Genomic DNA, 16,485 nt, shown 5'->3' on the forward strand with positions numbered 1-16,485 from the left:
AGAGGCCTCGCCGGAGTGTGCAAGTAGAACTTCCTAAATGCGGTTGCCACCCGATGCCTCCTGGCCCCTTCCCTGTGTACATTTTAGAGACTCAAACTGGTGAATAGTTGCTCCCAAGAGTCAGTGAGCGATTCTGTTTTGGCACATTCTGACAGAACCTGGCTCTAAGTTCCCAGTGTATGTCCACTGAGAACCCCTGGGAGGTCGTGGAGGTCCGGCCTGGGAGCTTCTTGACTCAGTTTCCATGCCAGGGGGTTACAAGGGCAGCAAATCAAAAACCAGAAAATGATTTGGCCTGAAAAGAAAACTTGACTCCTGATGATGGAATTCCAACAGCAGATTCCCGGTCCTTTATTTTTACTCCCACTAACACTGGAACACGTGGGCAGCACCCCGGGGACCATTGTGACTGTCCCGGTACCCATTGGTGGAGGCTGAGTTTTTGTGTGAATCAGATCCACAGTGATCCGAAAAAGTGCAGACTCTTTTAAAGCCCTCATTTTAGAAAGCGTGATCGTACTCGGAGTGCAGTCAGCCAAGCTTCTCTGTGTGTGTGTGTAGAAAACGAGATGTTGTGTAGGTGCGTCGTGGTGCCCCGGACAGTTCCAGTTTCTAACAACTTCATTCACGTGCACAGCGTGTATTTTCCCCACAGAGTCTGAAGCGAGAGCCCTGGCCAAGGAGAGGCAGAAGAAGGACAATCACAATCTGAGTAAGTAGCCATTTCCCTTCACGTTGCTTCATGTTGGAGCTGGCCGCGCGTCCCTCGTCGGAACCTTGCCGGAAATTGTGCACGATCATTGATTTCTGGAGCTGTCAAAGCCATGGGGAAAACCGTATCTCAGAGAAACCAGGGTGTGTGTTTCATCTCAGGCCAAACTGAATTCCACATTTATTCTCGCATTTAGTTTCCAAAGAGTTTGTTTTTCTGTGGATGTTTGAGGTAGTGTTTTTTTTTTTTTCTTTTTTGCAAGAGGGGAAATTGATCCCCAAGTACCCCATTATAAGTGATGCTCACACTGGAACTTATTATCACAAGTGGGGAGCTGGGACCTCCTTCTCCAGGGAGATGAGAGAGAAATGGAAAAGAAAGAGCTCTGGGGGCCCCTGGGGGAGGTCGCCTCCCCAACTTCCCACTGTACCTGTGACTTTGAGAAGTCCTGGAACATGCACAGTGCCTTTGTGTGTCTAGTTGACTCTCCATTAAATCTTTAGACCTTTTCCTCTGAAAACTTAAATTCCTGTTTGATACGTGCATGTGAGGGCGGTGGCCGAGGAAAAATGTGGTGTGGCCTTGGGTGCAGGAGGGAGTGTAGGTGAACTTCTCATCTCATAACATCACACCTCTGCTTCCTAAGCTGATTTTTAAGAACATGAGCCATAAATTAACACTTCCTCCTTATAAGAAATGGTGGAAGCTGGGTGCAGTGGCACACACCTGCAATCCCAGCGGCTCAGGAGGCTGAGGCAGGAGGATCACAAGTTCAAAACCAGCCTCAGCAAAAGTGAAGTGCTAAGCAACTTAGTGAGACCCTGTCTCTAAATAAAATAGAAAATAGGCCTGGAAATGTGGCTCAGTGGTCGAGTGCCCCTGAGTTCAATCCTCAGTATGCCCCCCGCCCCGAAAAAAAAATGATGGGGGCGGGGGCCAGGTTCTTGAATCCCAGGGACAGGCTCTGTGTTTCCATTTGACCCAACAGGCACTAGTTAGAAACATTTGCTACCTCATATGCCCTGCTATGTCACCCTCCTGCCCAAGGAGACAGATTAATTGAGTATGCAACTAGGGGCTTGGGGGAAGAACACATTACCATGTATGCCATGGTTACCAGTGCTGGGCTTCAGTTCCAGGGCCGTGCCCTCTGGTGTGTGGTGATTCACCACCGTGCTTACTGAACACTTGAAATGTGATCAGTCCAGACTGTGCCGAGCTTTAATTATAAAATACACTTGGACGAAGCTGGGTGATCCCAGTGACACGGGAGGCTGAGGCAGGAGGATGACCAAGTTCAAGGTCAGCCTTGGTGATTTAGTGAGACCCTGTCTCAAAAACAAAAAATGCTGGGGAGGTAGATCAGTGGTTAAAAGCCCCTGGGTTATACCCTAGTACCAAAAAGAAAAAGAGAAGGAAAAGAAAAGAAAGAAAATAACTTACAAAGTTTTATATTGACTCCCTGTCGTTATTATGGTAGTTTGTAGTGGGTTAAGTAAAATATTATAATTAATTTTACCTCTTTGTTTTGAACTACTTTAATGAGGCTACTAGAGAAAGGGCTATGCTCCATGAGCTAAGAATGATTTTTTACATGTTTAAGTTGTTAAAAGGAAATCAGAAGAAGAGTGATATTCATGGTATGTGAAAATCACATACGATTCCAATTTCCCCGTCGCAAGTAATTCTAATGCTTTTGCTTAGTAGCCTTGCAGTGTAAAAATTGTACTCAGTGGATTCTATTTTGATTTTTGTCAGTAGAAAATTGTGGGAATTCATTTTCCCATTAGCCATGGAAGTACCCACACAGTTTGGGTCCCGGGAAGCAGGACCTCCCTGTGTGGTGCTGTGAGCATGCCGAGCCCTGCTCCCTGGAGGCAGCTTGTAGTTAGACAGTTCCCTGCTCCCGACTGGCCGCCCTCTCCAAGCCCCTGACATCTCCAGGGAGGTTTTGTCCCTGGTAACCATGGGCAGTGATTCTGATTTCAAGGTTGTTATAGGGTAAAATGAGAAATTGTATGTCTGATAGAGCTCTGTATACAAGGAGCTCGTTTTAAAAGTGCTTCAGTCTCAGTGCCCCAGACATGGTAAGGACAGGGGGACACGGGTTTGGGGTTACATGGTCCCGACCTGGGGGGTTAATGTGCTCATAGCTTTAACAAGACGTGCTGCGTGCATCTGTGGTGCTCTTCCTAATCGCCCTTTCCTGTGCTCTTTTCTTCAAGTTGAACGAAGAAGAAGATTTAACATAAACGACCGCATTAAAGAACTAGGTACTTTGATTCCCAAGTCAAATGATCCGTGAGTACAATTGCATGTTGATCTGCATCATATATTTTTTTGTACCTTCATGTTTTCTCGTGTGTGGCAAAAAAAAAAAAATGCATTTAGAAAACCTAGAGTAACCCGGTCTCCTCTCTTCCTTTGGTTCCCTTTCTAAATACTTGCCTTTGTTTGGGTTAATTCCAACACTCTAAAATTTCAAGAGAAATGCACTGAGTTTTGTGGGTCAGGAATTGGGCTTTCTGAAGCCTGAGAATCCTTGCAGACACATTCTGAGCTACTGAGAAAGAAAAAGAAAAAAAAAAAAGAAATTTAGCAGTCATGCAGTACAAGATTTCAATAGCCGATAAAGCAAGATTTGTGGTCGATGTGCTCTTGGACATTTACGATATCTCCAAATGGGCACTGATGAGCAGATACGGGAAATTTCAGGTTCAGTGGCATTCAACAGATAAAAGGTCAACTTTTTTTTTTTAATGAAAACCTGCATATTCTTTGTATGTTTTACCAATCTAGGGGAAAAAAAGAGTCCTTTTAAATCTTCTTATTAAGTACAAGTCAGCTAATTTGAGCTGCTTTAGCCTGGGGTCCCCCTCTCAGAGATAACAGCTGTGAAGATAATTCTCCCAAGTCTTACAGCCAACCTGCAGCATCAGCAAATACAACAACAAATACACAATTTTTATCCATTAGAAACCGGCCCATTTGAAGTAAGGGGCCGAGCCATGTATACGTTTTAAGGCCCCCACATGCACTCTGTGAAACCATCCTTCGAATATGACCTTTCAGCTACCTAATAAAAGGTAAAGAGGCAGTCAAGTATCCTTCATGCCAGGCTTATTACATAGGCTATTCACATGATTGTCGGGGACTTGGTAGCTAAATAAAACTGTCACCTCTTGTGACTTGGACGGACGTGCCGGCACGGTGTCCACCTTGCACTCTCTGCTTTCTTAGGTTTCCAGGAAAGACATTTTCAAACTGGAAATGTTCCAATTCTCAGTTTGGCGGCACAAATTTTGGCGGTACTAAAGGGCTGTGACCTTCATTTCTGACAGTCAGTCTTGCATGGTGGTTGAAATTGAATTCCCATTTTCCTGTTCTTTATCAGCTCTCACTTTTTAGCATATTCTTTGAAACCGTAGCATGTGAATCTCTTTAGTAACGTCTTATGAAATTATGGGGCGGCAGTGAAAGTCCTGTATTTGCATATCTTCCTTCTCCACTGTGGGAGAAAACTTGGGTGTTTATAATCTGAGCAGATAGGGGTCCTTGGTGGTCAGCATTGTTCTAAGAGAAATCGGACGCTGACCCCTATAACCCGGGTTTCCCATCTCAGGATTCCAGGATGTCCTCTGGGGCCGCTATGGAGACGTCCTACCTGATCAGTGTCCCAGCCCCTTGTGGTGCCCTCTGTCCCCCAGAGCAGCTCAGTTTGGGTCAGTTTTCTCTACTGAAGATCTGTGTGCACTTTCGGATGAAAAGGGATTTCTCTCTGATGACCAAGAGGTTGGAAACCCTTCCTTTAAGCCCAGAGACATAGTTGGTTGATTGGTATCACAGGGGGTAACCCCCGGCTAACTGGTTGGAATCAGTACTTCTTAAACATGGAGTGGCAGTTCTGTTTGAAAGGTCCAAAGCTCATCTCCTGGCCCAGGAGGCACCACTCCACCCTGATCACGTCTCGCTGGTGCTCAAGTTCCTGTGACTTTGGTTTTAGCCTGAGCGGGAGTCTCTGGGCTCACTCAGGGTCTCTCAGGACACCTAGTTTGCCATCTTTGAGACCCCAGGGTCCACCCCAGGGAATTCTCTGAAGCTCCAGTTGTGGCTCTCATGGGAGAACTTCTGTTTTGTTCTTCGTCTGGGACATGTGAGGATCTATGACTGGGTGGCTTGTTTAATGGGCCACCCTCCTGTCCCACCTGGTGCTTCCCACCTGCCCTTAGCAGCTGCAGGAGGTGGGGTAGGTGGTTCTCCACGCATCCCAGGGGATGACTCATCTCACCATTCACGATTGGCATCGTTATGATGACAATACATAAAATCTAAAAGACTTCAGGTTAATTTCAAGTCATGTAGAAGTAGTATTTACATAGGTGTAGATCATTCTGTGTTTTTTTCTGGAGTGATTTAAAAATTCAGTGTGTTCACCTACATCTGAGTGCCCTGATTTCCTCATTGTCAGTCCTGCAGAGCCAGCTGACTGAGCCCTGAGAGGCCCCTGCTCTGGCTGCCTGGGTGGGGATTCCCGGTGGGTGGCGTCCTCGCAGGTGTCTGAACTTGGAGAAGTTCCTTCCTTCTCGGGATTCACTTTCCGTTTTGGCAGAAAAGGGGCCCCTGCGTATCCCTCCATGGTCTGAACAGTGAAGTCCAGGTTGAGCAGGGGTCTGAGCCGGGGTCTGAGGCTGTGGAGACATTTCTCAGCCCCTGGGCTTCAGTTTCCAGCCAGTGAGACGGCACATTTCCACCTCTCCATCAAGAAGGTCCTGACAGAAGGACGTTGAACACTTGAGAAAGTCCCCGGCAGGGTCCCGCTCTGAGAAGACTCTAGGTGCTGTGCTGGGCTCTCACAGGGCTGCTGTGTTACCCCATGTGGGATCTGGACTTCTCAGAGCCCTCGATGTGAAGTGCCTGTTGTGATTCCAACAGTGTAGCCAGGAGGCCACTCAGACACATGGGGTGCTGTCACTTGGAACATGAGAAGAGGGGTGCCGAGAGCATCAGGTGGCAGGATAATTTTCCATCAGCTCTGAGGACACCCCACTTATGCCACAGTCATCAACCATACCACCCCACAGAGTCGTGTCATTTTTAACGGTGGCTCTTCTGCCCCAGGGAGTGACTTCATGGTCCTAGAGGCCTGTGGCCATTAATGTCGGGTTTGAGAGTGTCGACCCGGTACGCAACAGACCTCCGTGTAAGTCTCGCCGCCCTTGTCTGGTGGCTCTGAGACTAGGACCAGCCGAGTCATCTGTGCCCACATGTGTCCCATGTCCCTACTGTCCCTGATGTGTGTCTGCATGGAACGGGACCATGCACCCAGGCCGTGGAAGCATCCGGCATGTGCAGTTTCCTCGTGGAAGGTCGCCATTGCCGATGTGCGTTGGTGCTGACGTCTGAAGATGCCGACCGCTTGCGATGTTGGCTTTTTCTCGGAGCCTGGCTTCCTGACGAGGTCTGCTTTGTCCCCTCCGCCTCGCAGAGACGTGCGCTGGAACAAGGGGACCATCCTGAAGGCGTCCGTGGACTACATCCGCAAGCTGCAGCGGGAGCACCAGCGCGCCAAGGAGCTGGAGAGCCGGCAGAAGAAGCTGGAGCTCGCCAACCGGCACCTGCTGCTGCGGATCCAGGTAGGGCAGGCTCGGCCTGGGCTGCCGGTGGGGGAGGAGGCGCCCGGGGAGGGCGCTCCAGTCCTGCGGCCCGCATTCCTGCATTTCCCTGCTTACAAAGCGCCCTGGCCCCCCAACATCGCCATGGCTTCCGCGGTTGTTCTTGGACACGTGGGGAGCGGTGGTTTGGAGTGGCCCCTGGGGCTGGTTCTCGGTGGAGGTCCAGGCCCTGCCCTCTGGTTTCAGCTCCCACACTGTCACCCACTTCCTGTGGCCCGTGGAGCGTCACAGGTTTCACGTTTTTCTGGTTTTCATTCTTGTTGGTTTTGCCATCGAGAGTGACCCGGGTGCAGTGCAGAAGTGCCCTCCAGCGTTGTCCCTGTGGCGTGCGCAGGGGTCAGATTCACTCCCTCCAGGCCTGAGTTTCGGTGTGTGCTCTGAGCCCAGTATGAAGGAACCTACTGTGCGTTTTAGAGGCATGTGTCTCGAATCAGAGACACGCAGAAGCCAAGACCCTGGAGGTTGCAGGTGTTGTGACGGGCAGAGCCTAACCCCGCCCTTCCCGCAGGGACAATGGTCCCACATTCGCTCCTTCCGTGTTTGTAGGACTCTGCAGAATGGACTTGCCAGAAATAACGAGCACTGACTGTGCCTGCTACATAAAGGATGCCCAGTACTTCTGGGTGGTAGGAGCAGTCCCCATATTTTAAGGACCTGGGATACCAGAGGGTCTAATAATAAGGACACAGATCTTAGAGACTGTGGCTCTGTGCCGTGTGGAAGAGCTTAAGGAAGCAGATGCCGTCTTAGAGGTGTGCCTCTGACCACTGTCCCACCCTGGGAGTGCCTGCAGCACAGCAGGAGGGACATGGCTGTGGACCTGGTTGAGGGCTGGCTCTGGGACTCCTCGCAGGTACTGGCCTCTCCTGCTCAGGGTCAGGCACAGCTTCCCGTGACTGTCCTCAAGCTCTGTCGATGACCAAAGACCAAAGTGACGCTCGGGGGCGGTTAACTTGCTTGCCTCCTTGGCCTGCTCCACGGTGAGAGCCTGGGACGCTGGGTCTTCTCCCTGAGTCGTGGTCTCCTCTCGTCGTCTGCTTGGATTCCACTGCAGCTCCTCCGGGAGTGACTTAGGGGACAGCCACCTGCAGCATGCCCCCTTAGAGCCACCGTGGTCCTTGTGGTGTCCCTCCTGGACGTCCCACTTCCCCACCCTCGGGGCGCACCACATGGGTATGAGGTGCCGCTCTCCCATTGGCTGCCAAGGTCCTTGGCGTGGGGACGGCAAGTGGAGGGGGCTCTCCTCCAGGGTCCGGTTTTAGAATCCAGGTGCCCTGCAGGTTGTGGGTCCTTTGGAAATCATCTTCCCTTCTTCGCCTGCTTTGGTTGTCACTGCTGGTCTTACGTCTCGCCCCTCCAACGGGTCCCTGTACCTACTGAGTAGACCTACTTACAAAGGCAGCTTATCCTGATGCGTCATTTCCTTAAACAAGTTGTAAAATGTGATGACGGTTTTGGAAGAGAAATCAGGTTTTATTTTATTTCAAGGTTCCAAAGACATGTATTCATACAAAAATATCACGCAGTGCCACAGGTGCGTTGGAAATTCCATGGTGACGGTGCCTGGGTTTTCTCTCAGTGACTGTGGGCCACCTTTACAACTTCACGATGTTGCAGGAAATGCTATTAATCTGGAAACCTCTGCAATTTGTGAGGCCAGAGTGCTCAGAAGAGATTTTCCACCTTATTTGGAAATCTGAGTAACTGCTTTCATCAGCTGATAAACATTTTTAATTAAACAGCAAAGGTGTGCAGTAAGGCGTTTGCTTCTCTTGGTCTGATTTTGTTGACTGGTGTGGTTTTTTGGAAAGACACAGGCTGGTAGGAGGTGCTGCTGGTCTCCTGTGGGCATGAGACTCAAGAGCAGTTTCCGCTTGGGCCTGAGGTCTTCCTTTCATTTTCGTCCCAAGCGATGCATGCAAAAATCTTCACACGAGAAGGAGCAGGAAGCCTCATTATCAGAGGAACTGCTTTTCTTAAACAGCCCAGGGCCTTAACGGGAAGCCTGGAGAGGCTCGTGCTCCCAGAGTCTGTAAAGGAGCATGCAGGCACTCAAGTGACATCCCAAGCTCTGGTCCCCTCCGTGCGCGGTTTCAAGGAGGCCCAGAAGACCCTCTGGTCCCAACATAGCTGAACCTGGCTTCCCAGGCACATGGATTCTAGCTCACGGGCAGAGGTCGAGGGGCCAGGTCCTGTGGAGAACCTGGACCCCCTCTGGGGGGCCAGCCGGCTTGCTTTTAACGCACATCCTGTGTTTCTTCATTGTGGCATTGGGGCACGGGACAGCCACTGCACGCAGAAGCTGACTGCTTACTGGACGCCATTTGGGTCCCTATGGTTTGCTTTAGGAGCCTCCCAAAAAGGAAGGGGCAAAGGCTTGCTCCAAGGCTATTTGGGGTTGAGGTCCTGGGGCGTCTCTGACATTGGGAAATAGACAGCTAATGCTATGCTGGGTGGCCCAAGCCATGGACAGTTACTATCTCTGTTCTGCAGGCCACGTGTCCATGATCAGGGCGGCACCGGACTGGTTTCTTCTGAGACCCCCTCCTTGGCCTGCATGTGGCACCTTCTCCCTTATTTCCGGTCCCGATGGTGTCTGGGGTCTGGTCTGTCCCACTTGACCTCCTTTAGCTTAGTGACCTCTGTCTCTCAGGAGTCGTGTGTCAGTCCTGGGGCTGGGACCTCAGCCTGTGAATTGGGGATGCGCATTAGCTCATCAGAAGTACATGAAGAAAGTGTAGGAAGCAATTCTTCATTTCATAGGTGTTGAATTCAACCGAGTTGTTGAATTCAGAAGAAACAATGTCCCCTGGCCTGCTGTGGTGAGGCTGGCTGGGCCAAGCTCTGCAGCCTTCCGCTACCCACGGGAACCTACTCAGCCTGGGCCGTCACCTCTAGACACTGCCACTCCTGGTGCCGTCAGTGTCTGTGTGGCCCTCACTCCATCCCCAGGCCCACGGAAATCCCTTCCTTTTCTGTTAGGTCCAAACAACTCATGGAGTATTTAGGTCTTAACCTCTTGGTAGACATTTGGAAAACAAAAATCATAAAGATCGAAAGGAAAACATCATTTTAGTTTTATTCTTAAATCATCACAGCGCTTACCGATGAGATGTGTCCCGCTGGGCAGCACCAGGCTTGTGGACTCTGCAGTGGCCACCCCTGGCCTCCCCTTCCACATTGACCTGCATGCGTCCTCGTCACAGTAGCACTGTGAAGCCACTTTCAGTGCTGGGACGAGAGACTGAGTGTGTGTCACGACTCACACGAGGCTGAGAACCATCTTGAGTTTGGCAGTTCTTGGTGGTCTCACCGTTTCCCTTGAAATCTTAAACTATGTCCAGCTCCCTGTGCTCCCTGCAGCTCCCTGGGTCCCTCGGTGCGTGACCTAGGGACCGTGAAATTCTATGACCATTTACTTAATACATTCTTTTCATCAGGTCACATGTTAAAGTTTTATTTTTATACTTTTAGCTTATCCTCATTGTCAACATTAATGTCTCTGAAAGTCTGTTTTTAATACATAATTAAGTCCATCTGCCACCTAAAAAGTCGTTTCATATACGACTGGTGGTTACCGGTACTCTAGGAAATGCAGAGTTTATTAATTTTAAAGAGCAAACAAACTTTCACTTTGGAAACTTATTGTTTTCCCTCTGTCTCATTTTAATAGACTTTATTTTTTTAGAGGAGTCTTAGCTTCACAGAGAAAATAAGGGGGAGCCAAAGAGAGGGTCCAGATGCCCTCTCCACACCCGCACAGCCTCCCCCACGGCAGCACCCCAGAGTGGAGGACTTACTTGGGCATTTCCTCACCCTCCTAAGCACACCTTCACTCTTGGTGACGTGTGTTCCCTGGGTCTCCCCGTGTGTACTGACCTGGGTCTGCGTTCGCAGAGCCATAGGGAGTGGTTCCCTGCCCTGAGCGTCCTCCCCGCGCCCCCTGTGCCAGTGTGTGATGTGGACTCTTCTTACAGGAACTCGAGATGCAGGCCCGGGCTCACGGACTCTCCCTCATTCCATCCACGGGTCTCTGCTCCCCGGATCTGGTGAACCGGATCATCAAGCAAGAGCCGGTACTGGAGAACTGCAGCCAGGACCTCCTGCAGCACCAGGCAGAGCTGGCGTGCACCAGCCTGGACCTCACAGACGGCACCCTGGCCTTCAGCAGCAGCCTGGGGCCCGCGGCCGAGGGCGCCCAGGCCTACAGCGTCCCCGCGAAGATGGGGTCCAAGCTGGAAGACATCCTGATGGACGACACCCTCTCTCCCGCCGGGGTGACTGACCCACTCCTGTCCTCCGTGTCCCCGGGAGCCTCCAAGGCCAGCAGCCGGAGGAGCAGCATGAGTATGGAGGAGGCCGAGCTGGCGTGTTAGCGCACCTGCCACCGCGTCCTCAGACGGCCCCCTCCCTGACTGGGACACTCGGCATTCCCCGGAAGGGGTTTTCTTGATAATTTTCCTTTAATATGAATTTTTTCCATGCTTTATTGATAGCCCAGGATATATTTTATTTTTAGAATTTTGTGAAACAGACTTGTATATTCTATTTTACAACTCCAAATGCCTCCAAAGTGTCGAACAGCGCGTGTGTGCAGGATCTGTGAACTGAGCTCCGGCCGACGCCCCCCCCAGCCCGGAGGTGCCTGTCGGGGCTGCGTCTGTCCATCCTAATTCAGGGGAAACTTGATTTGAGGTTTTCATGCCTGTGACTTCCTTGGCAATTCAATGTAGAATTTAATTGAACGAATGTAAAGCAACCAAAAAAAAATACATGAAGAAAAAAAAAGAAAGATGTGCATCCTAACCCTTCTCCCTTTTATAAATGTACTGATTCATTGGTACTGCCTTAAAGACACAGTACCTGGGAGCACCCTTCAGCCTTTGTTCTGCAAACTATTTAAGGAACTAACTAGTGTAGTCTGCAAAAGACCAAAAAAAAAAAAAAAATCAAAACAAAATGAAACAAAATTCACAGCAGTCATTTTCCTGAGGGTTGTCAGTTAGCAAGTGGAACTGACACCAACCCAGATCGCAAGGTGGGAGAAGGGCCTCTGGAGAGCTGCCACCCACTCCTCCTCACCTTGCAGACGCAGCTTTCTTCCTTCATGAATTAATAAGCGCAACCCAGCTTTGTCATCGGATGCGTTTCATTTTGAAATGGAAATGAATGTCCTCTCAAAGTCCATTGTTGAGGAGCACTGAAAGTGTGTTGTACTTATTTTCTCTCTCTCTTTTTCCTTCGTTTTGGTTTTTATTTTTTATTTTTTTGCTTTTGATAAGACAACCGAACTGGGCACATTTCTAATTGGCTTTACTATTTTTATTTTTAAATTATGTTTTAGTCATTTGATTTGTACAGACTCTTTGTTATCATCGTTCTTTTCGATGTTTGTATTAATTTGTAAGAATCTGCATCTGAAGACGACGAGTTTTCAGTATTTTTACAACTCTTTGGTGGTTTTCTGCATTCTTTGTACACCCAGGAAAGAAAAATTTTATGCAAGGTCTTGTGTTTAAAGAGAGCTTTGCAAATATTTTGTATATTATAGGCTCACTCAAAACTGTTTTTCAACACATTTAAGATAGAGTATTAATAGGTTAAAACCAGGCTTTCTAGAAAAAAAAAACATAAACCTATGTATTTATTTTTAGGATATAAAGTAGCAATATTCTTGGAGACTGATAACCATAGAGTTACTATGCCCTTTGTGGTCCTTTAAATTGGGGTTTATTTCAGTGAACATGCTGGATTTTTTAAAAGAGAGAAATACTGTATCGGCAAGTTACTGTTACTCAATAACAATGTTTTAACAAGCAGCCATGTAAAGTTAGTTTCCGTGCATTACCTACTTGTGTAGCCCTATGCAATGACAGTAGTGTTACATCTATCCAGCCTAGATGTCTTATGCAGTGACACTCAGATGCAGCCAGGCTGCCAGGGGCCTTTCTCAGAAGCAGCCTGCAGTTGAAGAGCCCGTGGCGCAAAGCATATCCATTCAGAATGAAGTGCCTTACACACAGCGTCGTCTGCTCTGGACTAGCACTGACTGAACTGTGACCGGGAGGACCCTTCCAAGACGGCATCCGGAGTGAAGAGGGTCTTGTGGCACGGTGCCTCTGAAGACAGCGGAAGAGCTTCCAGTTTCCTTCAGATCTTTTTAACCTGAAATAGACTTTAGTGACAGAGTGCCAACCTATTTCATCAGGAAACCTTATTCAAGGGGGTATTCTTTTAAAAAAAAAAAAAAAGTGTTTCAATGTCAAATATGAATTGGTGACGGGACGGAGGGATCAGAGAACGCGATCGCCGGGTGTGTGGACGATGGCTTAGGGAGGAGAGCCCACCTCTCCGTCCCCGTGCACGCTGGCCGCTGGCCACCGAGAAGACCCTTGAAGACGTTGATGATGCTCTCAGTTTTATAGCTTTATTACTGAAGGGGGCCGGGACGCGTGGCTCCCAGTCTTTCAGCCCTCTGGATTGTGTCGCCTTTTCCTAGAGTAGTCATGATCTGCATGAAGAGCTCCTGTGCCGTAGTGCTCGGACAACAATCGTAGCGTTGTCTGCTGTTCTCTTCATATTTATACGGGGGGAGGGGCTGGGAGCAAGAGCTGAAGGTGGCAAAGCAACGAGCTGCTTCTCCTGAGCTGATCTGGGGGGCTCTTAACGATGCAGCGAGGCTGGCTGACCCACGCCCAGGGACCGTGGCCGTGGCAGAGCCGAAAGCCTCTGAGAGAAAGCCTGGCATCCTGCACCTCCGGCTGCAGCGGGGCCCCAGTTCGCCACCTCCTGCTCCTGCCTCCTCTTTCCTGCTTAAGGGGCATTTCTGGGAGCACAGGGGGGCGAACCCAGAGGAACGCTGCAGCCGGCTGGTTTTCTTTCTTTCTTTTTTGCCAAACAGAGTGTGAGTTCGCTTTAGGGACTAGCCAAGCCAAGAGGCAGTGGTTTGGGGCTCTTGGTTTCAACAGGAGGATGATCCACGCCACTCCCCCCCATCCCTGGGTGCGGAACTGTGACTCAGGGTTGGGCCTCCATTTGGAGTGACCAAAACACCAAAACTGTCCCCCTGCCCGTGGTCGTGGGGCAGTGGAAATACCAAACCTTCTGTCTTTGCCAAAAGCTGAAACAACCAACCTGGTCCTCTGGAGAGGATGACCAAGTTCTTTCTGGTTGTTTCCGAACAGTAAAGCAATAAGAACAAATAAAACACGTAGGACGCTAAAAGATATCCAATAAAGCACAAGGAATGCACTTACTAATATTTTTGTAAAATGCACTGGGGAAAGGTTGATGTTGATAACAGTATAAAGAAACCCTATTTCTTGATAAAAAATAAAAAAAAAAAAACGACAAATGACTGTCTCTTGCGGACGCTTGGTACTGTAATGTTAATAATTATCACTGCTGTTGTGTGCAGCAATAGTTCTGTATGGTCCATAGCACTGTATCTTATGGATTGATATTAATGTATCCAATGAAATAATCGAGCTGTTGTTCTTGATAGCCTCATTAAAGCATATGGTTTTTCACAAAGCAGTGGCCGGTCGTTCATGCTAATTTTCAGCATTGTTTGCCTCATTTAAAAAAAAAAAAAAGCGTGCACATTTTTTCTCTGAGTTAATGAATAACAAATTGCCAGAAAATGTTCAAAATGCCAATCGTCCCTTTTTTTTTTTCTGGTTTTAAATGCCACTCTAAGATGTTACTTTTTGGTTAGAATCATTTCTGATTACTTTATAACTTGCACTTAAGTGAACTATAATTATGCAGCTTTATCCCCCCCTCTGAATTTGGGGGAGATTTTTGAACTCCCAAATGCCAAGAATCCATTTTAGATATAAGGGTTTTATTTAAAATGTTTTCAGTGAGAGGTGGCTTCACAAAAAGAGAAATTGTCAGAGAATCCCTTGCATATTTACAGAAAAGATATTGGGTTTTTAAAATACAAATTTACAATAATGAAAGCTTAATATACCCAGTCTGCCAGCTCCTGACTGGGTTTTTTTTTTTTAAATACAGTACTTAAGGATCATTTGATAAATGTTGGATTTGAATTGGGAAGTGTCAGACAAAACACGTCTTTATTCCCTAGCTAGACCTTAAACTTCTGCCCTTTTAAAAAAATATTCTGGCTTAACCTCTGGAGAAAATGAGCAAGAAACTTCCTGCAATGCCTCTGATCTGACTGTCAGCTTTTGCTCAAGTTTGATTTTTTCCCCCCTCAAATTATAATATACAATAATTGAAGCCTTTCTTTTTCAGAGTTATTTGAATTATTTATATTTCCCATAGAAATATGACTGTGTGATGTCTTAAAATCGTGTAAAAAAAAAATAGGAAGATCTCCTACACGAACAAGGGAATTTTCCGGGAGAAATCAAGAGCAGGTAAGTTGGAAGTGGGGCTTTTCATCTCAGGAGGGGACTCGGCTGCTCCTGCCCCAAGTCTGTGCCCATGGTCTGCCTGTTCACACTCACCCAGAGGCCTGCAGACCCAGTTGGCAGCTGTACACATACACACACACACACAAACACGTCACAGTGGTGGGTCACCTGCTTGCCAGAGGTTCACTGCAACCTGCATGACTTCATTTCACGTCCTCAGACTTACATTTCTTAAAGTTTATCTTAAGCCCAATTCACTTTTTTAAAAAATATATCTGCCGGGCGTCATGGTGCACACCTGTAATCCCCGTAACTCGGGAAGTGGCTGGGGATTGAACCCCGTACCAGAAAATAAAAAATAAAAATCCACAAAATGGCCAAGCGGGGCTCCCAGCTAGCATCCAGATCTGAGCCTTTGCCTGTTTCTGCCTGTGGGGTTTTCAGCTTGTGCGTCTCAGCCTCCCTGCGTCTCCGTGTTTGATCTGCTCACTGGAGACAGTAACAGCAGCGCTGCTCGGTGCTCTCGTGAAGACCACGTTGCTGCACTAGAAGGTTTGCCGGGCAGCAGGTAGGCGATGCTCAGTAAGTGGCAGCTGTTTTCCTATGATGTCATAATCACTTTGACTCAGTAGCGCACCACAGCTCGCTGGAGAAATGCTGCACCGGAGCCGAGGGCTGGGAGTGCAGCTGGACCTCGCGCGGGGGAGGCCCTGGGTTTGATCCTCGCCTACACTATCCCTTGCTATATTACACTACAGTATAGCAAGGTTTGTGTGAAGTGGCAAGGTGACAGCAGTTGCAGTCCACTTTGGAGAAGAGGACATAGCTCTTCTTAGCGCCCAGGCTCAGAATATTTTAGAGAATCAATGAAAAACCAAGTTTATCACATTTAGCACAAAAAGACCTAAAATGTAGGTGTGTCCAGCCTGTCTGGTCAGCACTTGCTCTTGCCATGGGGCTGACTGTCCTCTGCTGTCTCAGAACCTGTCTCTCAGGGCTGCAGTCTGTACTCTGCTCCTGGGAGAGCTGTGGTCATGCTGCTTTGTGAAGGACCTGTCACCCTGACTGTACCCTGCCCGTTCACCAGCCCGATGGTGCCGAGAGGATTTTCAGGGGTCTGTTTTCAACTGCACCCACATCAGCTGACCTTTCGGGGGACACCATCTAAGGAGCTGATCTTCAGCATTGAGCTGCTCTAAACTACCCGCTTTATTGTTTTGTGCTTGTTGAGATGAAAAGCACAGCCAAGGAGCTTGTCTAAGATAGCAGTGGACACTTGGGTTGTTCCCGAGTGTGGAGGAGGTGGTGATGGCTTCTTCATTCCTCAGTGCCACATCCAGAGTCAGCAGTGATACTTCATGTCTGACCCACACCACATGAATCATGGTTGCCTCTTGTACAGACGATAATTGAAGGAGTCTCCATTATTTTGTTATGTATCTCTGGTCCCAAGAGGCACGTATTAAAAAAAAAAATAACCACTTAAAAGGACAGAGTACAATCTTCATATTAAAATCGTCAAGGTCCAGTATATATGTAAACTTGGAGAGCATTAATCATATTTGTATTCAATATTTATCAGTCTTTCCACCCCATTACCTACACGAGATATACTGGAAAGTAATGGGCGTATACACAAAATCAGATAAATCTCCGCAACATGTCTAAATGGTAAAGACAGTTTGCTTTTGAGAAATTTGCATTTTAAATTTCTAAT

General features: G+C 48.3%; 1 protein-coding gene across 5 annotated transcripts in view; it reads left to right on the top strand.

The window, feature by feature from the left end:
- Mitf (melanocyte inducing transcription factor) overlaps window positions 1-13,917 on the top strand; it is an 86,884-nt gene extending 72,967 nt beyond the window's left edge. For 3 of the 5 annotated variants that reach the window (XM_048786999.1, XM_048787000.1, XM_048787001.1), the window contains 4 exons: window positions 638-712; window positions 2,938-3,013; window positions 6,198-6,345; window positions 10,362-13,917. In XM_048786999.1, coding sequence (XP_048642956.1) covers window positions 638-712; window positions 2,938-3,013; window positions 6,198-6,345; window positions 10,362-10,760 — 698 coding nt within the window. In that variant the 3' untranslated portion in view covers window positions 10,761-13,917. The remainder of the gene's footprint in view (window positions 1-637; window positions 713-2,937; window positions 3,014-6,197; window positions 6,346-10,361) is intronic. The other 2 variants (XM_015495073.2, XM_048787002.1) reach the window with 1 other exon arrangement.
- Window positions 13,918-16,485: the final 2,568 nt, after the last annotated feature.

Source organism: Marmota marmota, unplaced genomic scaffold, assembly GCF_001458135.2.
Source record: "Marmota marmota marmota unplaced genomic scaffold, marMar, whole genome shotgun sequence".
In the NCBI taxonomy this organism is placed as follows: Eukaryota; Metazoa; Chordata; class Mammalia; order Rodentia; family Sciuridae; genus Marmota; species Marmota marmota.